Source organism: Littorina saxatilis, linkage group LG12, assembly GCF_037325665.1.
Source record: "Littorina saxatilis isolate snail1 linkage group LG12, US_GU_Lsax_2.0, whole genome shotgun sequence".
Lineage (NCBI taxonomy): Eukaryota > Metazoa > Mollusca > Gastropoda > Littorinimorpha > Littorinidae > Littorina > Littorina saxatilis.
In genome coordinates, this window is record NC_090256.1 from 31,777,349 (window position 1) to 31,805,151 (window position 27,803).

Sequence of the window (27,803 nt, forward strand, 5' to 3'; positions counted from 1 at the left end):
GTCTTTTGTTTCTTCCTGTCATAGGAAGTTCTCTTGGCTGAAGCTGGGTCGGATTTTGCTGGCGTCTTTGCTCTTCCGCGTACACCTTAATGGGAACGCAGGAATTTAGAGGAATTTGGACGTCAGTTTTTGGAATTTGCCTCTTTTTCGGGGATGATCGTCAGAGCGCTCTCGCGCTCTTTCCTGGGGTCACTGAACATTCCACGCTTAGTGTGTATCAGGACTCTGATGGCATCTCCACTCGTTCAGCCTGGCTAGGGCGAACGAAGAACAAAGAGGCTGTCCTCCCTTCACCTCTCTTTATAGTCGGGTGTAGGGAGGACTTGTTTCTCTCGCATGCTCAGGTCTCTGAGCAGGCTAGGAGGGACAATTGGGCTTTGACCGGAGTAGAGGGATCTGCTTTTTGAACTTCGGTGTTTTTACCAGAAAAGAAAAGTAGATCCCGTGGGTTAGAGATCAGCGGATCTCTGACTTCTCTCTACAAGGGTTAAAGCAGAGCTGGCCTCCTCACGGGAAGCAGCCTCAGGCCTCGGGACGTTTTCAGCAGGCGGCCATTGGGCAGTCTCTGTCTGATTCTCGAGAATAAGATCACCTTTGGGCAGGGAGAAGGGCAGCCTTAGCAGCAAGCCTCTCTCCCCAAGAAAGTGCCCCCGATCACACACCCCCCCTCCGCCCCCACTTTGGTGATGGCGGGGCGGGTCTCCTCCTTGCAAGTTTTCATTGGATGGTCTCTGTACACAGCCAATAGTTTGTGGGAATGGTGAGGTCGGGGGACTCCCATTGATCTAATGAGGGCATATTTGCTTATGCGTCAGCCGATCCTTTCACAGTGATCTAGGCCCATCAGCTCGAGCACCCGCTGAGGTCTCTTCTGGTCGGTGCTAGCGCTGTCCTTCGGTTATACTGCTTCAGTCCTCAGTTAGTGTGACAGCAGTTCAGCCACGGGCTGCTGCAGTGGCACTTCCGGTTTTACCGGAGAGGTTGTTTCTTCCACAGACGCTTCATAGGTACGTCTGAGTTTTGGAACAACGGCTGACCTTAGGGCATCCAGGCTTTTTAGCCTCGGCTGGTGCAACGGCCATTCCACCTGTGGGCGGTGATGGTTGTTGTTTTCCCTGATCTTGTGGCTTCGGACTTCGACTTCTTTCCTTTATTTCATCTTAGGCAGGAGATGAGATAGGACGATTTCCGTTTGAGTGGGGCTGCTGTTTTCAGGCTTCCCCGTTCTTCTCAGTTTGCCACAAGCTGCTGGACTTGGTCCTGGTCGTCTTTTGCAGAGTCTGACTCCGTCTTTCTCTAGCGATCAGACGCGTTCTGGTGTTTCGTCCAAACTTAAGTTGCGCTTGAGTTGGCCTCGGAAGTAACGTTCAGATTTTCCTGAGGGGACATTGTCTTTGGCAATGCATGTTGGAGGAGTCATTCTTTGTGGCTTATCTCCTCTCTCAGGTTTTTCGCTACCCCTCTCCTTTTGGCAGAGCGGTATCTAATGTTCCCGTTTTCCTTTGCTGTGGGCTTATAGCCCAGCATATTAGGTGGCAGCCGAAACTTATGTTTCGTATATTTACCTGGTACTTTGGGTACTTTGGTACATGGCTGTTCCACGGGTTTTACGGCTCTCAGCCTGAGCCTGTGCTATAGTCTTCTACTCTGCGTGGTTCGACTATGGCATTTTCGGGCTGCGGCGTTTGCCGGTTGATCGCCGTGTCTGACTCTCAGTCTTTCAGAGGTAGACAGACACGGCTAGTTGGTCGGCTGGACTCAGGAATTTCTCCTGATTTGGCTACGAAGTTTACTTGGGGTTTTTGAGTTTCCTTCATTTACCTTCAAGCAGACTGTTCTGTAACAATCTGGCTTTTAGTCATTTTGTTTAGGGTCACCGGTCACTTCAGTTTTTGACCACGGTGATTTCTTCTCTTCTGAGGCTTACGCTATTTCGTAAGCCTCTGCTTCCTCGTATTGCTTCTCTCTCTGCTTTCGCATTGACTGTTAGGGCATTACGGGCGACCGTCTCTTTTGAGATCTTCCCGTCGAGGGGGGCTCTGGTACCTTGTACTCAGGTGTATCTCTCTCTCTCTTTGTTGGGTATTGGTCATTCTGCCTTGGTTTGACCTTTATCTCTCAGTCCTTTTGGGCTTCACGCCATTCCTAAGTTTGATTACTTTGGTGTGATCGTCTTATGGTCGCCGCGAGGTTTGTCCCTCACCTCACTGATCGGACTACCTTACGCATAGATCGTTTTTCAGTGCATGTGCATTTCCTTCCATCCGAAAGGGGGGGGGGGGGGCAGCTTGTCTTTCCCTCTACTTGGCTCGGCTTAATCCAAGGCTGGGTTCTCTTTCTGGGTCGTTTGGTTCAGGAGATTGGAGGAAGTGCTGGGCACACATTTTTGGCTCTCTGATGTTGTCTTTCGCAACTTTTGCCTGAGAGACATCTCGGCTGTCAATCACGATGGTTCTCAGGTCCTTTCCTGCCTTTTTGGCAGTGGGCCAGTTCCTGGCTAGGGTTTAGAGTGAGTTGGATTTTCTTTCTCACTGGGCCCTTCCCTGACCTTTTGGCAGCAGGCCAGGTTTTTGGCAAGGTTTTAAGAGTGTGTTTGGTTTTTCATTCCCACCGCCTTGTTGAAGCTATCTGCTTTTATGTGATTCGGAGTAAGAATATGTAATTTAATCGAAAATTTTTAAGTAAATTTTCATTTCATTAATATACTTACCCGAATCACATAGTGTATTCCCTCCCGCCAACCCCGCATATGATTTTTTAGTCTATTAAGTCGTATGAAGACATGGTGTTTACAGGGGAAGTGACGTCACGTAACCCGGATGGGAGGTAACTCCCCGGGTAGGTGGTCATTGCCATGCCTGTATTTACACTTTTTGTGTTGGGTTGCTCCCCTTTAAAATTGTTTAAGACGGGTAGCCTTTTCAGACCTTTAGCATGTAAGACTGCGTCAATGCTTTTATGTGATTCGGGTAAGTATATTAATGAAATGAAAATTTACTTAAAAATTTTCGAATATAAACCGCACATCAAAGGAAGAATACAGAGTGGAAATATGTGTGCTCTGTGTGTGCGGCGAGATCAAAGGCAGGTCCATTGTGATAGCTGGGTTGCCTTGTTTAGACACTGACCTTCTTCCCAGGGGTCAATGACCCAGTTTTTGCTATGAGAGGTGGTTCCCCTGTCATAGATCTGAGAGAGGAAACACTTCCTGCACCGGGGTCAGTGACCGAGTTTAACCTATGGGGCGGTCTCTTTGATGTCTTGAGAGGAAACTTGGCCAGGGTAGTACCTAGTAGCTGAAACATGCATTATCACAAGTTGTTTGACTGGTACTCAGGCGGTCTCTTTGATTTTTTTCATATTTCATACAGGATTAGGCGCTTCGTTATACAAGACGCAGGGGTCAAACTCGAGGAAAAAAGTCGCGCCTTATGACCCGGAAAGTACGGTACTTGTAAGAAACTGAATCTTGCAAACCTGCAAAGCCTTGCTCATAACACATTTCACATGTTATTGTTGCAAACAGGACGCAGCCACACTGGCCTACCTGCTAGAGGTGTGTCAGACAATCGTGGACACCATCGACTTCTCCTCTCTCACCACCGCCAACCCCTTCATGCAAGGCATCACCACCAGCGTCAGCCCCGCCAAGAAGGGCAAGCAGCGACTGCGACCGCTGGGCCACCTGCACTCTTTTGTCACTCTGCTGTCCTCGTTGGCTCAGTGGGTGATGGAGAGAATTGGGTTCGAGGCGGGAGGTGAAGCCGAGAAGGAGGTGGGTATGAGGTCCCTGTACATGTGAATAGATGATTTTCGGATATAACCCTATCAGGTGTTTCTTTTGAATGTATCTCGGCAAGTTAAGTTTTGGTGAGTATTTTTAGAAATAGTAATTTTACTTGAAAAAACTTTTTTTGTTCGCTGTGGAATATTTATGGCGCTTTAAAACAGTAATGCAAACACACATCAGTTAACTCGGGTGTTTCCGGAGATCTTCTGTTTCTTTCGTGCAGTATCATATTCTTTTGACTTCAGCACAGTTCAAATTCACAGAATTACAGAGTGATTTCAAGAGAAAAATTCTTGTACGTAATGCTCAGATGATTAACCAACTCAACATTATTCAACCTTGTGTTCTGTACATTCCATTAATTTGAGATTGTCCTGTACTTGCTTTCTATCCCATTGCTCTTGAAGACTGAAATGTTGTAGGTTGACTTTGGTTTGTAATAACTACAATGTACTATCACTCCTTTTTGAAAAGTGAACATATCTATTCTTTTTTTTATGTTTATTACTCCTTTTTTTTTAGTGACCTTATCGATTATATATTTTATGTTTGTGTATTTACAGAAGAATGAAGACTCTGCCCACCTCTGCAGTGCCTGCACTTCTGTTGTTGACACGGTGTCTGTCCTGGTGAGCCACCTCAACGTCTCCAGTCTCATTTGTCACATGATGGAAAAGCTAGCCTCTCCATTGGCTGCTCTCTTTGCTGCTGCTTCTGCCAAGAAAACACCAGCCAAGCTCAATACACCTGCTTTTTCACAGAAGGTAATGATTTTTATCTCAGAAGCAGAACTAACCAAAAAAACTTACACTAAAAAAAAACTCAGGCAATGTACCTTCGTGAAGATTGTTCTTCGAATAACATGTTGTTGGTGCCAGTGAACTCAATAAACATGACAATGTTGAATTTGCTCGTGTGACCACCTGGCCACAACAACCATTCCCAAGGATCCCAGATTTGTTTTTCTTCTATATAATTCACATTTCCATAGCAACCACCTGTCTATAACGACCACTTTTTCTTGGACCTGTAGGTGGTCGTTGTAGACAGAGTCGACTGTAACTAAATGGACATCCTCTCTTTCAGCTGGAGAAGCTGTGGCAGGAGGTATGCAGCATGCTGCAGCAGCGCTTCAAGGGTCCCTACGACAGCGAGCTGCTGCAGCAACTGAGCCCCCTGCTGCAGGCCACCTTTCAGCACAGTCGGCGGCAGATCAAGTCACAGACCGCCATCCTGTGGAACGCCACCTTCGGTCAGGCCTCCACGCTGACATACCCTGCTGATTTACAGTGAGTCTTTGTGCTTCCTTTTGGCTGAAAATGTGTGGGGAATTTTTGTTTCGTTTTCTGCAGTATTTCTTCAGAAAACAAACATCTTCAGATAAAACCAAGAGGTAATGTAACGTAGACGCATTATTAACACTTTCGCGACGGGACACTGATAAATCAGTAACCGCACTGACACGCCCATGGACGGGACGCGCATTTTTCAGTACCAGTCATACAAGGTACAAGACTCGTGATTGCTTCCCGGTTTTTGAAGATTGCAATAAATTGAGTTGTTTCCCTTGATACACGTGGTTTTCTCTTCCGGCTTGATCAAATTAGTGCAGATTTGCGTGGTGTTTTCGAACAAAAAAAATGTGCCCTTAAAAATGCTTAAAACACATTTTCCCGTCAGTACTCCCAAACCACTTTTACTCATTCCCAGGCCTGATCTAAGGCTGGTGATTTTTGTGTTTTAATCTTCTTCTTCTTCTTCTGCGTTCGTGGGCTGAAACTCCCACGTACACTCATGTTTTTTGCACGAGTGGAATTTTACGTGTACGACCGTTTTTTACCCCGCCATTTAGGCAGCCATACGCCGTTTTCGGAGGAAGCATGCTGGGTATTTTCGTGTTTCTATAACCCACCGAACTCTGACATGGATTACAGGATCTTTTTCGTGCGTACTTGGTCTTGTGCTTGCGTGTACACACGGGGGTGTTCGGACACCGAGGAGAGTCTGCACACAAAGTTGACTCTGAGAAATAAATCTGTCGCCGAACGTGGGGACGAACTCACGCTGACAGCGGCCAATTGGATACAAATCCAGCGCGCTACCGACTGAGCTACATCCCCGCCCTTGTGTTTTAATAGTTTGTATTATTCTTAGACAGACAATGAGTCAGGGTGGCATGCACGTTAAGTCTCTCGTTTGCTGAAACGTGACCTCTGTATTCAGGCCAGTGGTGAGCAAGGTGAAGGACAAGACACAGCTGTCACTACCGGGCTGGATCAACGTGGACATTGCCGTCATTGACGAGACACCTGTCAGTCAGATGAGCCAGGTTCGCTTTGCTCAGTATTTACTGCACTGGTTTAGTGTTTGGCTAATAATTACATTTTGACTAATAAAATGTTCAGGTAAATTTAAATGTTGACACAGACATGCATGGTACGGGTCTAGATTATGCTAGATTCATTTAGAAATGAAGAGTATATGATGGAGCAAGCATGCTTCCTCTATTATTGTTTAATATTTGGTCATACATGTCAAATCTCGCCCTGTTTTTAGTTAAACCCTTTCAATTGACTGTTGTAAATATCATCATAAAAGAAAAGAAAAAAAGGCAGAACTCTTCTCTCTCCAGATTTGTCTCTTGACTACATCCACTAAAAGTTAGGGAGGTTGTTCTACACTTTCATCAGATATTTTAGTTCCTGCTACTTAGCACTCATTTGGACTCTTTGTTCCTTTCTGGTTTTTCACATACAGTGGAGTCCAGCTATAACAAACCTGGGTATAACGAAATCCCTCTTTTAACAAACTGCCATTGATTTCCCGGCAGACAGCCTTCTATTTCTTACTTGGTACTTTCCGGCTACATCGAACCTTTTGAACTCATTTGCATAACGAACCCCTCTTTTAACAAACACGTTTTCATCGCCCCAGAGCCGTTTAGTCTCTAAAAGTCACAAGGCTACAACGAACTGATGTCAATAATTGTCTCCAAAGACAAAAATACACAAACACAAGTGCACATCGCGTGGTGAGCGAACTCTGAACAAACTAACAGCGGGAGGTGCACGGAACAGATCAAACCAAAACCGAAAGTTGTGGTGACGTCATGACATTTTGCGATGTACGTCAGCGAAGCTCGTGCACATGTGGTCTGTCTTGCTAAAAACAATGGCTGGCGAACATGGTTTCGAAATCTGGAACTGTTTTTTGAGTCACTTGAGAAAAAGTGACTCTATGTAATCGGTCAGTGTTAGTCTGTCCGGCCGGCCGGCCGGCCGTCCGTAGACACCACCTTAACGTTGGACTTTTCTCGGAAACTATCAAAGCGATCCGGCTCATATTTTGTTTAGTCGTGACCTCCAATGACCTCTACACTTTAACGATGGTTTCGTTGACCTTTGACCTTTTTCAAGGTCACAGGTCAGCATCAAAGGAAAAATTAGACATTTTATATCTTTGACAAAGTTCATCGGATGTGATTGAAACTTTGTAGGATTATTCTTTACATCAAAGTATTTACATCTGTAGCCTTTTACGAACGTTATCAGAAAAACAAGGGAGATAACTAGCCTTTTCTGTTCGGCAACACACAACTTAACGTTGGGCTTTTCTCGGAAACTATAAAAGTGACCGGGCTCAAATTTTATGTGAACGTGACTCCCAGTGACCTCTACACTTTGACGTCTGCTTTGGTGACCTTTGACCTTTTTCAAGGTCACAGGTATGTCTTGAAGGAAAAAAATTGAAATATCATATCTCTGAAACTATTCATCGGATTTGATTCAAACTTTATAGGATTATTCTTCACATCAAATTATTTACATCTGTATTGTGTTGTGAATAGCAATTTCTTCCTGTTCATCTGATGCCTCATATAATATTCAGAACTGCGAAAGTGACTCGATCGAGCGTTTGCTCTTCTTGTTTATATTTAGTCAAGTTTTGACTAAATATTTTAACATCGAGGGGGAATCGAAACGAGGGTCGTGGTGTATATGCGTGTGTGTGTGTGTGTGTGTGTGTGTGTGTGTCTGTCTGTGTGTGTGTGTGTAGAGCGATTCAGACTAAACTACTGGACCGATCTTTATGAAATTTGACATGAGAGTTCCTGGGTATGAAATCCCCGAACGTTTTTTTCATTTTTTTGATAAATGTCTTTGATGACGTCATATCCGGCTTTTCGTGAAAGTTGAGGCGGCACTGTCACGCCCTCATTTTTCAACCAAATTGGTTGAAATTTTGGTCAAGTAATCTTCGACGAAGCCCGGACTTCGGTATTGCATTTCAGCTTGGTGGCTTAAAAATTAATTAATGACTTTGGTCATTAAAAATCTGAAAATTGTAAAAAAAAATAAGAATTTATAAAACGATCCAAATTTACGTTTATCTTATTCTCCATCATTTGCTGATTCCAAAAACATATAAATATGTTATATTCGGATTAAAAACAAGCTCTGAAAATTAAATATATAAAAATTATTATCAAAATTAAATTGTCCAAATCAATTTAAAAACACTTTCATCTTATTCCTTGTCGGTTCCTGATTCCAAAAACATATAGATATGATATGTTTGGATTAAAAACACGCTCAGAAAGTTAAAACAAAGAGAGGTACAGAAAAGCGTGCTATCCTTCTTAGCGCAACTACTACCCCGCTCTTCTTGTCAATTTCACTGCCTTTGCCATGAGCGGTGGACTGACGATGCTACGAGTATACGGTCTTGCTGAAAAATGGCATTGCGTTCAGTTTCATTCTGTGAGTTCGACAGCTACTTGACTAAATATTGTATTTTCGCCTTACGCGACTTGTTTGTTTTCTCCGATCCGTGACCGAGTGACGCGATATAGAACCACGCGTTCGTTTGAATCAATACTCTCCTCAGGCAGTGAAGTCTCCAAAATTGCTCAACACTGTGGACAGTCCGGAGTGCAGTTATGTCCCGTGAATGAGCGAGTCAAAGTTTTATCGTGAAAACTGACGCTTTTCATGCACCTCCCGCTGTTAGTTTGCCTCTCTCTATGGATTATATTATGAAGCTGTTGAAAACATGCAGAGATTGTACTCTCCAAGGAAAGATCGATGGGACGATCATTTGAAGGTGATTGGGAAAACTTGTCTTGAGGCCATTTAGGGTTGAAAACTCTACAGCGAATTACTGATATAACGAACTAAAATGTATCTCCCTTGAGATTCGTTGTACCCGGATTCACTGTAACAGTATTTTTTACCCATCATTTGTGTTTTCTCTTGCAGATGGACTCTCAGGCTCCAGATCCGGTGTTGCCAGGAATGCCATCACCACAGCGACACCGAGGGAGTTTTCTCAACAAGGACTTGTCGCCCAAACCCAGCGCAGCTTCACCAAACAAACGTGCGGTGAACAGATCAGAAAATATCTTTGGTTCCAGCGCTCGCAAGAAGCTGTCGGTTGACGCCATGTCTAATAAGGTAATCATCCAAACACTGTCTGTTACCCTTCAAAAACATAAAAGCGAGATATTGAACTATGAGGGCGGGGATGTAGCTCAGTCGGTAGCGCGCTGGATTTGTATCCAGTTGGCCGCTGTTAGCGTGAGTTCGTCCCCACGTTCGGCGAGAGATTTATTTCTCAGAGTCAACTTTGTGTGCAGACTCTCCTCGGTGTCCGAACACCCCCGTGTGTACACGCAAGCACAAGACCAAGTGCGCACGAAAAAGATCCTGTAGTCCATGTCAGAGTTCGGTGGGTTATAGAAACACGAAAATACCCAGCATGCTTCCTCCGAAAACGGCGTATGGCTGCCTAAATGGCGGGGTAAAAAACGGTCATACACGTAAAATTCCACTCGTGCAAAAAACACGAGTGTACGTGGGAGTTTCAGCCCACGAACGCAGAAGAAGAAGAACTATGAACTTTATAGACACCTTTTTCTGCTTCTTGTGCATAGGTGGCATTAATCAAAATGTTTATGCATTTTACTGGAGGGAAGGAAGAACATGCACCAATCAGAGCGAATAACTTATGTTTTTGTTGAATTTTTCATGCAAATGCTATTTTATTACTTCGCTGATGTGCCTTCTTTGTGATGGTTTTCGGTGAGAGCAAGGTATCTTATGACTGTTTTTGTCAAATAATCAGTACAGTTACTGATTGTGTTTTGTGCAGGATTTTGTGGTGATCAAGGACACTCCAAACAAACGAAGAATCCTAACTGAGCACCAGAGAGAAACCTTGAAGGAGAAGAGGTGAGAGAAGCACGTCCCTAAATCAGAATTAGTGCATTGTATTAGTTCTTTTCAATCTCATGTCAATACCTTTCTGAGGTTTAATCGGCAATCATTGTACAGTTTGAACATGAAAAAAGTGTCATGAAATAGAAATCTTGCCTGTTCTTCTGTTGTTGGGCAAGAGAGAGAGAGCTCTGTACTGAGCAAACATTCATTTTGAATCGATGTTTCCGATTCCCCAACCGACCTTATTTTTTCCTCCTAACCCTAGAACTTTACAAGGAAAGTTACTTTTCTCTACCTTCCAATAAAAAGCCACATGCACCTGTGTAAATAAACAAAAAACTTCAATCCCCCCAAAAATAGAAAAAGAAGTAACCAACCTGCCGACCAGAATTTTTGTGTGGCCTTGTCATCGGAAAAAAACATGTGATTTTTTTGCCTTGTACATTTACAGAGTGTTACCAGCCATGTACAACAACCTGGACGCTTCACAGGACAGGTCCCTCATGTCTCACTTCGCATCCTCCGACACTCAACAAGAGTGAGTACACTCACGTGTACCTACCATATTTTACTCTGTATTTTACATGTAGCAAGCTCTCATCAAATGTTCAAGTTAAATTGCTAGATTTTCCACTTTTTTCCACACATAAAACAAAAGTTGCATCTTTTTGTACACTTAAGTTTTCAGTATGCAGCAAGAGAGCTGAATTAAACTTTGCCACCCACAAATATGAATATGTGAATAACAGATTTTTAAAAAAATCATTTTCATGAAATGCTAGGTGGACATATAAAGCTCATTATTTGTACATACTTTTCACTGGTGAACATTTAATGTTTGCAGTAGTCTGTTGGTTTCCACTCCCCCATCGGACGTCATTGTCATCAGCTCCAGCCAGTCACAGGATTTGCTTCATCCCGTAAGTTTTCCTTAAGTCCTTGAATGGGTTGTTGAATGAGATGGTGTTTTCAAAGAACTCTTTATCACAGCCTAACCATTAATGCAAGGTACAGTCGAACATGCCCTGGCGACTTGCCTCTCGAAAGCGACCACTCTGAAAGATCCCAGAAGTATTTTTCTTGCATATGAGCCTGTGACAAAAGGACGTTGACAATCAGGACTGAAAGTGACAATTTCCAAAATGGATTTAAAGTGTTCAGTTTGTGCATGTTTTAAGTTGTGTCCTTTGGCTATCTGGAAACATGTGTTAAAAGATACTTTGAGCAACACTTGACATGATTTTATCAGTTGTTAGTCGAATAATTTGAGATTGTTGGTCAAGTCAAGTCAAGTCAAGTTTTATCTCCCACAATTCCGAGAGGAATGGGTCACGTGAGATAGAACGCGGGAATACGTCACTGAACGAATGGTTTCCGTCCTGTGAAGACGTGTTGGTGCACTGTCTCTCTTGCTTTGCTTTCATTTTCCTCTAACCTTTCTCTGTACAAGTTTTAGTTGTAGGTTAGTTGAAGTGTATTGACTATTTTGATTGTTTATCATTGTGTCAACTTGCAAGGTAAGGAAACAGTTTGGAGTTTTCGGTGTTTGTTGGTTTTTTGAACCGGGAACTTGTTGTTTCGCGTATGAATTTTATTCGTCGAAGCTAACACATGGAAATGTTAGGCGTCAGTCGGCGCGTTCATTGTTTTTGCAGGTGTGACCTACTATATTTGGGTCAGTTGGGATCGTTACTTGTTTTTGCACGTGTGACCTAAGGTCAGTCGGAATTGTGACTTGTTTTGGTAGGATGACATATTATTTTGGCTACGGAAATGAAGTACACGTTTGCTGACACAGTCAGTCACGATTTGCTGACATAGTCAGTCACGATTTGCTGAAGCAGCCTCTTTGTTTTTTCAGCAGCTGTCTCGATTACAGCAATTACTATCGCCTGAGGCGAACTATGGGCCACAGAAGGTCCGCTGTGCTAAGGCTGGGCACTAGTCCATTGAAGATTTGAAAATCTTTGCAGTGGATTTTAAATTGTTTTCATACTGTAACGGGTGCGCTTGCTCGTCCGCAGGAATCAATATAACTTTTTCGTGTGGTTTTTGTTCGGAATATGGCGGACTCGGGAGGTGGTGAATGTGCTGCTGGCGGGAAGAAAACCGGCAAGAAACCGGCGAAAGCACAACCTTCTGAAGTGATACCGTCAGAAAAGACGGGAGTTGATAAGTCTCTTTCAATAGAGAAGAGCTCGTCTGGCCCACGTGATTGTGAAGTTGCTCTGAAAATGGAAAAAAATTTGGAGACAATGACTGCCTTGTCTGGCAGACTATCTGATTTGGAGCTAATACTACTAATAATAAAACACTACAAGTGCAAAGTAATTACATACATTTCTTTACTATGGGAAATGGGGGGAAGGGAGAGGGGGGCGGGGTGATGGGTGGGTTAACATAAGGACAAAAATACTATTACAAACAACACAAAACAGATAACGGAGTATAAAGCTAAAAGAGAATTAAATTTTACTCGCTTCTCAAACAGTCCATGACAAGTGTCATGAACTTTGCGAGTTTTAGCAATAAACTCTTTTTTGTAGTGGAAAAAAGCTCTCTGAATTTAACTGAATTGGGGCGGGCATAATAATAGCACCGTAACAACTGTTTTCTATAATTGGTAAAAAAAGGACATACAAAAATATAATGGAACTCGTCCCCAAGGTCACCTGATGAACATTTGTGACAGATTCTGTCTTGTCTAGGAATACCAAGAGTCCTACCTTTTTGTATAGGCAATTTATGATTCAGTGTTCTAAATTTTAAAACAGCGTTTGCTAAATTAACCGGCAGGATGGACAAGTACTTTTCAAACTCAAAATTCTCTTTATACATTCTATAATTATAATAAAACTCATTGTTATTTATTTCTGAATGCCAGGTTTGGACAAATTGGTCTTGTAGCCTATTTTTCATCAGTGCTTTGAAAGTATTAAAATAATCACCATCCGTTACATTATTGATAGTTTGATTGTGCCAAAAATCACTAAAGCCTAACTCATTTAGAACACCATGGACAGAAAGCAAAAATTTTGACTTGTATACACCAGATTCATACATTTTAAACAAAAAACGATATGTCACACAAGAAAGTTTGTCAGAACCATTAGAAAATGCAAGTTTGTACCAAAAATTCAACATACGACATTTCGCTTGACACAAGACAAACTAGTTCACAAAAAATAATGGCAAAAACATCTCCAAAGTTTAAAACAACAGTTAAAACTTACTGAAACAAAGGTATGTAACTATCCCTGTTAAAATTCATCCAAGATTGTTGAAATATATTGTGTTTATATGATGTAATAGTATGTCCACTGTGACAACCAACACTCACACATCTTGATTATTTCCACTCGCATCAAATAGAACACCAAACTGACCTCAGTTTTTTTTTAAATGTCAAATACCTTTATTTCCTTCAATCAACACACAAAATAATTGTCATAACATGACAGCATGAACATGGGTACACATTTGTGCTGTTGGTTGTCGCTAAACAGGAATGGACATATTCTGATAAATGAAATGTGCAAGATTTGGATATAAAACATCAGATATATCTCTGTAGCAGCTAACACACATGGCAATGTTGTTTTCCTAGAATTAAAGAATAACAAGTCGCGTAAGGCGAAAATACAATATTTAGTCAAGTAGCTGTCGAACTCACAGAATGAAACTGAACGCAATGCAACGCAGCAAGACCGTATACTCGTAGTCCACCGCTCACGGCATAGGCAGTGAAATTGACAAGAAGAGCGGGGTAGTAGTTGCGCTAAGAAGGATAGCACGCTTTTCTGTACCTCTCTTTGTTTTAACTTTCTGAGCGTGTTTTTAATCCAAACATATCATATCTATATGTTTTTGGAATCAGGAACCGACAAGGAATAAGATGAAAGTGTTTTTAAATTGATTTGGACAATTTAATTTTGATAATAATTTTTATATATTTAATTTTCAGAGCTTGTTTTTAATCCGAATATAACATATTTATATGTTTTTGGAATCAACAAATGATGGAGAATAAGATAAACGTAAATTTGGATCGTTTTATAAATTTTTATTTTTTTTTTACAATTTTCAGATTTTTAATGACCAAAGTCATTAATTAATTTTTAAGCCACCAAGCTGAAATGCAATACCGAACCCCGGGCTTCGTCGAAGATTACTTGACCAAAATTTCAACCAATTTGGTTGAAAAATGAGGGCGTGACAGTGCCGCCTCAACTTTCACGAAAAGCCGGATATGACGTCATCAAAGACATTTATCAAAAAAATGAAAAAAACGTTCGGGGATTTCATACCCAGGAACTCTCATGTCAAATTTCATAAAGATCGGTCCAGTAGTTTAGTCTGAATCGCTCTACACACACACACACACACACACACACACACGCACATACACCACGACCCTCGTTTCGATTCCCCCTCGATGTTAAAATATTTAGTCAAAACTTGACTAAATATAAAAAGGAACATGTCTTTTGATATTTGTTACAAAAACATCATTTCCGCTGTTGGTTGTCACCACCCTGCAATGGACATACTTTTAAATGTGAACAATAGTCAAAGCAGTAGTTGGTTGTGACGATTCTGTCGGTCGTGATGTTATTATCAAACGGACATACTACAGTCTCTTACCTTCACGTGTTCGTGTGGCCATTTTTGGAACTGAAAGCGAGGCTCTCCTTACATCCGGCATGTTCCGGTTTATGCAAAAGCTAAGATCGGACCAGCTACGCATTGTGTAGTGGAAAAATCGGTGAAACTTTGGTCGTGACGTTTGGACAAACTATCAGCCACGGCACACATTTTTTCAAATACCGGTGATGTTCAAACTTTCCAATATGCAGTATATAGTTGTATCGTTATTACTGTTGTTTATAAAGGAAAACATGTTTAAACTTGTCCAGGAAGCGATCAGGTGAAAACAAAAAAAGATAAATGGGAAACACATCGGTGGGACATACGCGAGTCACAACCGACTGACTAATTCTTTTGGGTCAAAATCATCCGAATTTACAACTTAACCATAATGTTGACTGAGGTGTATTTTTCAAACCTCAGTTGTGTGGTTACTTGCTAAAAATGAGTGCTTATGATTTTGGAATTTTTTTTATCAACAAAGTAGGTGAACACACTGGACACGTTCTCAGGAGGGAAACAAAGAGAATATATTTATACTTTTCCTTTTTTTTTAGATAACATCCAGATTTACAGACATCAACATGTTGTCATATGTATCTCTCATGGGTATATTCAAAACAACAAACGTACACAAAAATAGTAAAGCTTTTGTGAAAACATTTAATTTTGTTTGCAAATGCACAAGGGTATACCGAACGACCTTTTGTCACAGGCTCATATACTTTTTTCTTTCCATACTGACCTGTCAAAAGCGGCCCCTTGGGTGGTCGTTACAGACAGGATCAACAGTAGCAGTTTAGGCTGTTCACACATGCAGCATTTTATATGTTCACACACAGTAAACCTGGAAGCAGAATTCTTTGAAACAGTACCTCAGACATGCTGTTTTTGCTGTGTGTTTTTTTGTGTCACTTATATGATTACATTTCACTGCTCGTTATGAGATATACTTGGAAATTGTCAATGCAAACCCGCAGTCATTTTTTTCTTGAAGAGAATGAGTTTGTTGAAATGCCAACAGACTGTAGCTTTAGTGAATGGCTTTTTGTGAAATCTGAGCTTTGGCAATATTTGATCAACATCAAAATGATCAGCGATAGAATCTCTTTGCTGTATCACTATTTGATGTTTCTGATTTCCAAGTATTGATTAACACACAGAATCATACACATGTAGCTTCGTAGGTTTCAAACAAATCAATAGTGCAACCCTGTACTGGAGGCAAGTAAAATAATTTCATCCTCACCTTGTCTATTTATAGGAGCCAGCTACCACCAGCCAAGCAGACGCAGACAAGTTTGCTACCCCTAGGCGAAGCTCCCGGCGCAGAAGTGTACGCTTTGAGGACTCCGAACAGGAATCCAGAGATTCAGACAGTCCTGTAATTACAGCCATCAATCCACCAGGTCAAACTACCGCCAGCAACAAGACATCGTCAGTTGAAATGGTGGAAAAGTTGACCTCAAAAAGTTCATCAGAAGAAAAGTCCGCCTCTTCCAAAAGTTCTTCAGAGGAAGTGAGCCAGAAATCAGGGGAAGGGAAGAGATCGTTCAACCTGCCACCACCCCCTGAACAGAACGTCATGGCGGCAGTGGTTGAGAAACTGGTGGATACTCTGAGCAGCAGGGACACTTCACTCTCTGCCAAGTCCTTGTCGTCACAATCATCTGGTGAAGAGAAGCAAGCAAAGAGCATTGAGGAAAACGACCCCTTCTTTCGGCCATTCAAGTCACTCAGTCAGACACTGTTTAGTACTCGGAGCACGGGTGGTGCTGATCATTCGGACGGCTCGGTTCTTTTGCTGACACGAAGAACACGCAGTCAGGAGAGCGTTGTTTCAAAGCAGACAGTGCCCAAAAATGACACCGAACTTACAGGCAAAAGTGGTGGAGACCCTCCTAGGAGTATGTTCACAGGTTTGGAGAAATGGTTGAAAAAAGCGTCTGGTGACAAAGCAGAGGGTGGCAAGGAAAAGACAGAAGAGCCATCGAAGAAGACGGATCTGTTTCAGGAGATCACACCACCGAGAAGCGGGGTAATGCTGGTAGAGGAAACACAGTCTCCGACAAGCCTGATCAGAGAGTCTCCATTGACCAACATGTCCATTCAGGAAACTCCCCCGAAGACATCAGCTTCCAGTTCTCCCGTCGAGCGATCTGTGGCTTCAGCCAGCGTCAGCAGCTTGTCTGCAGCTCTGAAGGAGACTGTCAGCAGTGTCAAGGTCGGGAATAAAGAGAGTGATGAGTCGAACGATGCTGTAAGCATCTTGCCTTTCAAGGAGCCATTTGTACAGCTTGAAAGACTGTCAGAGGTAGACTTGTTACAACAAAGGGAAGACATTCAGCAGCCTTCTTCTCCCATGGAGGAAGACACTACTGCATCCAAAGAAAATGATGTAGAGGTCAGCGTGGAGCCCCCTGTGCTGGGTGATGAAGATATGGCATCTCAAGGATTCTCCTTGGAACAAGAGCATTCCACACCTCCAGATTTAGCACCAGAGAGTGAAGAAACAGTCGGCCAGGATGTGAAAACTGGTGAAAAGAGCATCCCTCTTGATCATCAGAATTTGTTTGGTTTTGCAGAGCTGTTGGAGGACAAACCTGTTGCAAATAACCTGAACAATTCTCAAGAAGAAAAAGCATTGAATGAAAGTATTGAAGATGATGAAGAGGCCGTGAGGGAAAGCTTACCTGCTGAGGCACAGGGATACAACCCTGACTTGACGGCTACGCTGCGACTAACCCCACCACAAAAGCGTACGGTTCCTCACTCCCAGACGTCTGAAGCATCATCCTCAAGCAACAGCCAGAAAAGCTCTTCATCTTCAACACCCGGCAAGGACGCTCAAAAGTCTTCTCAGGAGATGGAGCCGCCAGAGTCTGACGTCAGCTTTGACCCAGCGAAAGATTCCACACTCAACGAGAATGCTGAACGCCCCTCTGAAAGGAGAAAGCAGCGTACTCCAAAAAGGATTGAGGACCCCCAGTCGCTGCGACGTACTCCAAGGAAAAAGAAAGGCAAAAAATCTTTCTGCAGCTGTTGCAAGGATGGCGCCAACACCCACCACTTAAGCTCCCCCAGGAACTCGGGAAAACGTAAACGGCAGTCAGGCAAACAGGACCCTCAAACGGAGGAAAAATCTCCGGTCAGGAAAAGAGGGAGGAAGTCTCTGAGCCAAGGCAGCGTCAGTAGTCTTGCTGACTCCCCTGTGCCTAAAAGAACAAGATCGCTGAGCCAAGGAGGAATCAGTAGCGGTACCGAGTCTCCCATCAGAAGAGCAAAATCTCTCAGCCAGCGAGATGTCAGCAACAGCGCTGAATCTCCCATCAGCAAGATCAAATCTCTGAGCAACAACGCCGAGTCCCCCATCAGCAGAGTCAAGTCTCTCAGCCAGCAAAGTGTCGGCAGCAGCAGTCCAGCAAAGCAGAGCAAGATATCTCAAGAAGGCCCCATCTCAAACCTGCAGCAAGGTCAAGAGCTGATGGACCCCAGCCCTCAGGACATGGGAGAGAAGACGCCAGACACCAAGACCAACAGCACGCCACTCAGACTCAGCACTACCAAGAAAAAGATGGAAGCGGCAAAGCGTCGATCCCTATCTCTCAGCAAGGAGGCTGCAGATTCGGACTCGGACGATATTCCACTGTCCAAGATAGGCGACGTTTCCAAGCTGAAGAAAACAGAAGGAGACCAACAGAGTTCAGAGTCTGTTGATATTGTTTGTGCTGCAGTTCTGAAGTGCAGTCCTAGCGGAAGAGAATGGAAGAATAAAACCAGCCTTGGCAGCAAAACTTTGAAAAAAATCAGCCCTGCGCTAACAGTGTCCAAGAGAGGGGTTTCTAGGCTACAACTAAAGAAACTAGCCAAGCACAGATTGAAAAAAGCGGTACGCAGTCCACCCAAGTTGCGTTTGCGTCAAAGGAAGGCAGAAAGTCCTGGAACTGAGAAAGATGGATCAGAAAGTCGACCATTGAAGCAGCTAATTGAAGAAAAGATTGTTGCCCTTGAGCTTCAAGCGCAGAGATCTATTGATAAAAGTTCAGTGGGTGTGGACAAACTGAAGGGTAGCCAAGAAGTTCAATTCACTGAAGAAATTATGACAGACCCAACTCAGAATTCAGAAGAGCAAGCGCCGAAAGAAAACAATGAGAAAGAAAAAGTAACAAGCAAAGAGTCATCATCTAAGATATCTGAAGAACAGCCAGCCGAAGGAAGCCAAAAGAAAGAAAATGAAAATTCATCTCTCAGCAAGGCCAAATCCATCTCCAGAAAAGTTAGGCCGGTGTCTGCTTCAGCCAGCCATACAACATTTTCACACACCAGAAGGCTTTTGAACAGACGAGCTAACACAAAACCAAAGAAGAAAACTGTCATGGTCAAGTTTGAGAGAGGAAGACGTCTTCGGCCTGTCACCAGATCAGCACTAGCCACTGCCAAAGCTGAACAAGTTGAAGAGATTGAGGAGTATGAAAGCAACCAGCTAAGCGTAGACATTGTGAGCCAAAGTCAAACTCGGCTGGAATTGAAAGATCCAGAAGTAGAACAGGCAGACCCTGAGCCTAGTTCTGATGCTGGCAGCGTTCTGAATGACAAGCAAGCTGAAAAAGGCACATGCATTTCAGACGATTCTGTGGCTGATAAGAATTCAGAAAAAGACCCTGAGATAGTAAATAGTGGATCAGTTGCTAGTGTATCAGACACCAAAGCTGGTGACGGTGAAGGCATAGAAAGTGTTAAACCCACAGAGACAGACATGGACGTTAGTGCAGAAGGTTCAGAAGACATGTTTGCTGATAGTTGTCCTCAGGAAGCAGTAGAGATGTCAAAGTCTTCTCACTCTGGGGAAGAGAAAGAGAACCTTGAACTCTCCAGTGGTGACAAGCAGGAAGCTCCTGTTAGTGAAGTGGCTGCTGTTCTTCAAGAAAATTCTTGTCCAACTGACACGTCCGAGACAGAGGAGAAACAAGACCCTGCCTGCACGTGTTTCAGCGATGATAACTTAGATCCTGCTGAAGACTCCCCCAGCAATGAGAAAAAACAACCTGCTGGTGAATTGTCCACAGGTGACAAAGACATTCCCCTCAAGGTCGGTGGCTCTCAGGAGTCCACAAATAAGAATGACACTGAAACCTCAGACACTGACAATGTCATCAAGCAGATTTTTCTTTCTGACGATACTGGCAACAGTGAAAGTCTGGGATTCCAGTTCCAATCTGCACAGCAGGATGAATGTGAAACAATGGAAGAGGAGGAGGAATCCTCTACCTTCACAGAGGATTCTGTTGAGCGTCTCTTCCCTCACAACCAGGTAGGGCTGGAGGATTTGGAGGAAGAAGAGGAGGAGGAGGAATTATCTTCTGCTGGGATGGTTCAAGACAAGCTCCCCTTCAGTGGTGAAGATAGCCCCAGTGAAGCTGCAGGCAAGAGTCTGTCAAATGAGACTGAAACAGTGCTGAATAGGGATCCGGTCAGGTTGAACTCGGTGCCTGATCTTTCGTGTCAAGAAGCAATTGAGGATCAGTCTGCAGATGGATTAGAGGAGGTCTCTGTTGCTGAGAAACAGCATGCAAGTATGCAGACTTCACCAGGCATGCTGGAATTAGAAACACAAAAACGCTTAACCACACAAATGGAATTAACCACACAGGAAGGCCTCAACCACACAGCTGTGCAGACCTCCCCACAGAAACAACTTTCTTCAGAACGCAAGTTCACCAAGAAAGAAATCCTGGAGATCATTGCCGCATCGGACGTCACTCCTACAGAAATCATCGCGGCGTTGCAAACCAAGACCCCCAATGCTCGCCGCCTGTTCCCCACCAACACCTCCTCCTCCTCCTCCTCCTCCTCCCAGGCAGGGAAGCTTCAAGGTCACCTCCCAAGCCGCGGCTTTGAGATGCTTCAGCAGAGTATGCGTCTGCAGAAGAAGCAGCACAGGCTGGGAGGGTACCCCATGGCTGCAGGCAGGAATGTAGGAAGGGTTGGAGCTTCCCCCATTGCTGTTCCCATCATTATTTCTTCACCATCTGCTTCGCCGACCAACAGCATCCTGAAGCGCCAAGGAATGTCTAGTTTGCAGGAAGAGGAGGAGCTGTTAGCGGAGAGCGCACCTGAGACGCCCACACCCACTAAGGTTTGTAGTATTGTTATGTGTTTTGTCTTTTTGTTGCTGATCTTACTATGATATGACTATGAGTAATGGTTTCTTACAAAAAGGAATTCTGGCCTCAGATCCTCCTTTTTACTACAAGAAAAGAAGATATAGAAACAGAACCAATGAAAGGTATCAAATTCAAACACTCACCCAAATTGTTTTGCCACACGACACCATTTTTGACTCACATGCGAAGCAAAAGTGAGTCTATGTACTCACCCGAGTCGTCCGTCCCCCCCGTCCGTCCGGCCGTCCGGAAAACTTTAACGTTGGATATTTATTGGACACTATTCAGTCTATCAGTACCAAATTTGGCAAGATGGTGTATGATGACAAGGCCCAAAAAAACATACATAGCATCTTGACCTTGCTTCAAGGTCAAGGTCGCAGGGGCCATAAATGTTGTCTAAAAAACAGGTATTTTTCCCATTTTCTCTGAAGTTTTTGAGATTTAATACCTTACCTATATATGATATATAGGGCAAAGTAAGACCCATCTTTTGATACCAGTTTGGTTTACCTTGCTTCAAGGTCAAGGTCACAGGAGCTCTTCAAAGTTGGATTGTATACATATTTTGAAGTGACCTTGACCCTGAACTATGGAAGATAACTGTTTCAAACTTAAAAATTATGTGGGGCACATGTTATGCTTTCATCATGAGACACATTTGGTCACATATGATCAAGGTCAAGGTCACTTTGACCCTTATGAAATGTGACCAAAATAAGGTAGTGAACCACTAAAAGTAACCATATCTCATGGTAGAAAGAGCCAATAAGCACTATTGTACTTCCTATGTCTTGAATTAACAGCTTTGCGTTGCATGACCTTGGTAGGAAAAACGTGTAAAGCAGTTCTTAGTGTATGATGTCATTGCTAGGTTTAGCTGAAGGTCAAGGTCATGTCAAGGTCAAGCATGTGAGTCGTATGGGCTTTGCCCTTCTTGTTAGACAGTGTAACTATCTGTGAAGTAAAATAAAATTAAACAAGAAGGGCAAAGCCCATACGACTCACATGCTTGACCAATAACTAAACCTAGCAATGACATCATACACTAAGAACTGCTTTACACATTTTTCCTACCAAAATACATGTGACCTTGACCCAAGGTCAAGGTCATCCAAGGTCATGCAACACAAAGCTGTTAATTCAAGACATAGGAAGTACAATGGTGCTTATTGGCTCTTTCTACCATGAGATATGGTCACTTTTAGTGGTTCACTACCTTATTTTGGTCACATTTCATAAGGGTCAAAGTGACCTTGACCTTGATCATATGTGACCAAATGTGTCTCATGATGAAAGCATAACATGTGCCCCACATAATTTTTAAGTTTGAAACAGTTATCTTCCATAGTTCAGGGTCAAGGTCACTTCAAAATATGTATACAATCCAACTTTGAAGAGCTCCTGTGACCTTGACCTTGAAGCAAGGTAAACCAAACTGGTATCAAAAGATGGGGCTTACTTTGCCCTATATATCATATATAGGTGAGGTATTCAATCTCAAAAACTTCAGAGAAAATGGGAAAAATGTGAAAAATAGCTGTTTTTTAGGCAACATTTATGGCCCCTGCGACCTTGACCTTGAAGCAAGGTCAAGATGCTATGTATGTTTTTTGGGGCCTTGTCATCATACACCATCTTGCCAAATTTGGTACTGATAGACTGAATAGTGTCCAAGAAATATCCAACGTTAAAGTTTTCCGGACGGACGGACGACTCGGGTGAGTACATAGACTCACTTTTGCTTCGCATGTGAGTCAAAAAGTAATTATACTAATTTCCGATGATTTCACACGTATGACCAATTTCATTTCAGAAGCGGCGTGTGTCTTTTGCTGATCCCATTATCAGTGGCGAGAGTCCAGCGCATGAGGCAACCCTGTGCAAGATACCAGACTACTTCAATAGGATTGCTGCAGAGCCTGGGCAGACGTCTGGAAACTCTCAGTCGGTAAGTGATTGTTAGTGTGGGTCGCACTAGATGATCAGAGTTGAAAGAGTAGACTTCTTTGTTGTTGTTGTTTTTCTTTTTACATGTTTTGGGTTTTAATTTCTTTTTCGTTTGAATTGCACTTTTATTTTTTTTCTGAGTGCTTTGCCTTTTTGTTGTTGATACATTATGTACCGTACTTTTTTGTCATCTGTCTGAAAGCTTGCTGTTGGTCAGTCAGGTCATGTGTCATGCTGATGGCAATGCACTGCATCACAATAACCACAATAGTGTCTGTGTGTGTGTTGCATGTACACTAGTCAGCTTAATTTTCTTAAACAGCATATCTGCCATGCAAAATCAAAAAAATCAAAGTCTGTCTGCCTTGATGTGAGGAGGGGTTTAATTTGTTATGGTAAATGTGATCTCGTTTGTTTGTTCGTTTGTTTGTTTGCTTAACGCCCAGCCGACCACAAAGGGCCATATCAGTGATCTCGTGAAACTTTTCATGAAGCACAAACAAACTACCAATGAGGGCTTCAGAAATGAATGCAACACCTGGAAGTCCACTTGACATTGAAGAAAAAATCCTGCATAAAATGCTAGCGTTATTTGTTGACCACAAAAAAAGTTACAAGAGAATTCGAGTTTAAAAAAAAAAAAAAAGGTTATTCATTCACAAATGAATTATGAAGTGATGCTGATTCCACTCATTAATTCACTAGTGTAAAACAACAATTAGGGTTAATAATTGTCAAACTAATAGTAGTGTGAGGGGAATGACATTACAGAGGATTCAGAACAAACGGATTGATTATGTTGTCCTGACATATTTATTAAACCACAGATGTTGCATAATTTGACACACTCCTCATGTAAACAGATTGGCTCACCGTCTAAACTTTTACATGAGATAAGAACACCCCTCAGCTTGGTCTTGTACTAAACATAAATAGCCTGGGTGTTCTCTGTGCATAGTGTTAGGTTTAAAAAAAAAATGTGTTTCATAAAAGCCACTGAAATTAATTCATTAAATTTTTCGAAGTAATCTTCTTCTTCTTCTTCAGCGTTCCAGAATTTTCTGGTTACGTGTGAGCTCGTTTGCCCATTTGGGTTCCCCACACTATACTCTGAGAGCATAGTCAGCTTCACTCCGATTTCGTTGAGTAGGCATGCTGGGTATTTTCGTGTTTCCATAACCCACCGAACTCTGACATGGATTACAGGATCTTTTCCGTGCGCACTTGGTCTTGTGCTTGCGTGTACACACGAAGGGGGTTAAGTCACTAGCAGGTCTGCACATAAGTTGACCTGGGAGATCGGAAAAATCTCCACTCTTAACCCACCAGGCGGCAGCGACCGGGATTCGAACTCCCGACCTCTCGATTACGAGGCCGACGTCTTACCACCACGCCACTGCGCCCGTCGAAGTAATCAGGATGTTGATTTTTGGCATGTGACTAAGTTGAGGGATGGTCTTATCCCATGTGAAAGTCTGGCCTGATTTGAGATGAGTCGAGCTGATTTCACATGAAGGAGTGTGCCATTAATTGTATGCAACTTCCATGATAGCTTAATTAGAGCTTTGGTATCGGTTGTATTGTTCAGTGTTGTGTGCTTTTTTGTGACTGTATTAAAACAGAAGTGTCTATGACGTGCAAATGTTTTCATCATAGGGCACTAACCTGACAGCTGGTTTATGATAGGGAGCTTATACATGTATTCAGGTTGTTGACACCGGGAAGACTTGTGCAACTATTACTTGTCAGGCATAAGATTTTCAAAGCTTCACAAGATCATCCATGAAACCTCGACATTGCACGATATTGTATCATTTTTTGAGGCATGCCTTCAGGTTTTAATGTTGTTGGTTTTTTTGGTGTGATCTCATGCCTGCTTGTTATTGGGAATGAATACTAAAACAGACAGGCTGATTGTCTAATTTCTAACCAGTGGATACTCATACATTTTATTGCATGTCAGGTATTTAAATGATAGAAAGAAATAATCGTTAACTTAAAAAGTTCTAACTTTGCACAAGCAAAGAAGAAGCGTAGTTTTGATGTAAATAGTATCAGGCTTGCTTCAATGGCGGTCTACTCATGCTTTTGTTCAGCCTTTAGTTTACATTACTGTTGTACATTGTACACTGTTGCTTTATTGCTTGCTTGTTTGTTTGCCTTTATCATTTGATTGACTGGTCTCTTCTTGCCTTTCTCTCTGTGCTGCTGTAGTATGTGTATTCCCCACAAAAGGCTTTGCGTCAGTTGTATCGACGGCAAGCAATGAAGAGACATGTGACGGAGAAACTCAGCACAGTGAACTCTGACAATGTGGTAAGGGTGACCCTCAGGCTGCAGTGCTTGTCAGGAAATGCATACCAAAGACTTTAATTGATATACAGTCGAACCTGTCTACAACTACCACCAAAGGGACCGACTGAATACGGTCATTATCAGGCATGGGAATTGTCCGTCGAAATTCTTTTTTGCTCTGCCGAAAAAGCAAAAGTGTCCGCCGAAAAAATAAATGGGGGAGGCAAAAATGGTTCTGAAAACTGAATTTAATGGCAAACTTGGAGCTCAAATGACACCAAATTGGAAAAAAAATGAGCCCCCGGACCCCCCTAAAAAGGCTAGGCGCTTCGCGCTGTTGACTTTGATATTACTTACAAATTTTCAGCCTTTTTTACTTTTTTCAATTTCCATGCCTGCATTATAGCAAGGTGGTCACTTTTGAAAAGGGAATTATTTGGAAGAAAACTCATCGGGGAACCTTTGGGGTAGTCGTAATACTAAGTCAAGTGGTCGCACAGGCAGGTTCCACTGTATGTGCTTGATCCACTACTCTTTAGTGCCATATATCATACATGCTGCTTTTTATATGCTGGCTTTAAATACATAAAAGTAAAACACAACCAAAGCTGTTACCAGTGGTACCCCCCGCGGGTTAGGGGGAAGAATTTACCCGATGCTCCCCAGCATGTCGTAAGAGGCGACTAATGGATTCTGTTTCTCTTTTTACCCTTGTTAAGTGTTTCTTGTATAGAATATAGTCAATTTTTGTAAAGATTTTAGTCAAGCAGTCTGTAAGAAATGTTAAGTCCTTTGTACTGGAAACTTGCATTCTCCCAGTAAGGTAATACATTGTACTACGTTGCAAGCCCCTAGAGCAAATTTTTGATTAGTGCTTTTGTGAACAAGAAACAATTAACAAGTGGCTCTATCCCATCTCCCCCCTTTTCCCGTCGCGATATAACCGTCGTGGTTGAAAACGACGTTAAACACCAAATAAAGAAAGAAAGTTACCAGTGGTATTGACCTCCACTCTAAGACCCTTAGGACTCTTTCTGCTGTGAGACTTCATTTTCACACTCTTCATATTTTAAGTGAATTTAATGTCGTTTTAAGACAACTTGCTTTTCAAAAGTTAACATTTTCAGGTTCTTGGATGTCTGAAAAAAAAGTAACACTGGAAACACTGATGATAATGTATTTTTTTCATGTATGAAACCAGGCTTACAATTGCCTTAATGAAACCGCTGTAACACGGTTACATATGTGCCTATTACTTAATGATAACTTTTATTTAAAAGTTTTAACGATTACATTGTAATATCAAAGATCTGCAATTAACTCAGTATCTCATCAACTGCATGTACTGGACATTGTTTTTTATAGAAGGAAAACAGTATGCAATTGAACATATGAAACACAGTAGCTCTTTTCTTAAAAAAGTTGCATTTCTTCATTGTTAATAGATCCAGTAAGATTACTAACAAAGGGAAGTAAGGGCTCTAAATAGAGATAATAACAGAAAGTGAGAGTTGTGCGGAACCAGACTCCTGGCACCTGAGAGAATGAAAAGTAGTGGGGGAAAAACCAAGCCACCAAGTCTTATCCTCTTACTGTCATTTGATTACTTCCCTTTGTTATTAGATGTTGCCAATAGTGTTCTGCCTCATTCAGTTACTGGGTTATGCTTCATGTTAACTATACTAACAAATAATAAGTAACATATTGTTCTGTGTGCCAGGCTGCTTCAACAGAAAATGCAGGCACAACAAGCAGCGATGTTGAAGCCCCCGCTGACCTGAGCAAACAGACAGGCACCGAACCCTCACAAAACCAAGCAGCCCAGGACGTGTCAAACCAGCCGTCACAAAGCTCAACCGGTCAAGCGTCACAGAGCAAAAGCAGCCAAGCAACAACGCAAGGCACACCCAGTCAGACGTCGCAGAACAGTTACCACAGTACGCAGGAATCCCAGCTTGATGCAACCAGTGCTGTCTTCCCTGACCTTGTCAACTGTGACAAACCTGTGGATCTCATTCTGCCACAACTCACCTCCTCACTATGGTAAGTGTTTGTGAGTGTGTGTGTGTGTGTATTCAGAATTGCAGAATGATGGCCAGATCTTCTGTATCTTCCTGCCTGCCGGATTTTTGTTATTGGTCTTTCAGCTTGACCAAAGTATGCCCATCGTCAAAGGACACCAGCCATTTACACACTTGTACATGTAGAACCAAAAGGTGACCTATTAGTATGATTGTGTGTATCACAGAGAGAAGTGAAGAAGAAGGCACATGCCCAGTACCATTGCGCTTTTTTTCTCCCTTTTGTTGTTGTTGAGATGCACTGTAATAATCTTGTCTCTTTGTTTGAGCTCATGAGGGGCGTTTCAGCTTCTCTCTTAATTAATGACAGTGTTTCTTTACACTAGAAACTGAACTTCTGTCAGGTAGATATTTGGCATCAGGCTAACCAGCTTTCATGTTTTCAAACTGTTTCCTTGGTCACTGACACATACTTTCTTGATCTAGTGAATTGGTCTTTCCTCAGGCAAGTAGACCGTCAGATAGTTGGCATGTAGTAGGTCTCCTTTCTTAACCATTTTTGAGTCACTTGAGAAAAAGTGACTCTATGTAATCGGTCAGTGTTAGTCTGTCCGGCCGGCCGTCCGGCCGGCCGGCCGTCCGTAGACACCACCTTAACGTTGGACTTTTCTCGGAAACTATCAAAGCGATCGGGCTCATATTTTGTTTAGTCGTGACC

At 42.7% G+C, this 27,803-nt stretch overlaps 1 protein-coding gene across 2 annotated transcripts in view; it reads left to right on the forward strand.

Annotated features, from left to right (window-relative positions):
* LOC138981765 (telomere-associated protein RIF1-like) overlaps window positions 1-27,803 on the forward strand; it is a 52,552-nt gene that overhangs the window by 20,169 nt on the left and 4,580 nt on the right. Inside the window, exons 18-29 of one of the 2 annotated variants that reach the window (XM_070354839.1) lie at window positions 3,527-3,775; window positions 4,354-4,554; window positions 4,877-5,079; window positions 6,014-6,119; window positions 9,049-9,243; window positions 9,941-10,020; window positions 10,460-10,546; window positions 10,853-10,928; window positions 15,920-20,791; window positions 22,636-22,770; window positions 24,984-25,085; window positions 26,785-27,107. In XM_070354839.1, coding sequence (XP_070210940.1) covers window positions 3,527-3,775; window positions 4,354-4,554; window positions 4,877-5,079; window positions 6,014-6,119; window positions 9,049-9,243; window positions 9,941-10,020; window positions 10,460-10,546; window positions 10,853-10,928; window positions 15,920-20,791; window positions 22,636-22,770; window positions 24,984-25,085; window positions 26,785-27,107 — 6,629 coding nt within the window. The remainder of the gene's footprint in view (window positions 1-3,526; window positions 3,776-4,353; window positions 4,555-4,876; window positions 5,080-6,013; window positions 6,120-9,048; window positions 9,244-9,940; window positions 10,021-10,459; window positions 10,547-10,852; window positions 10,929-15,919; window positions 20,792-22,635; window positions 22,771-24,983; window positions 25,086-26,784; window positions 27,108-27,803) is intronic. The other variant, XM_070354840.1, reaches the window with a different exon arrangement.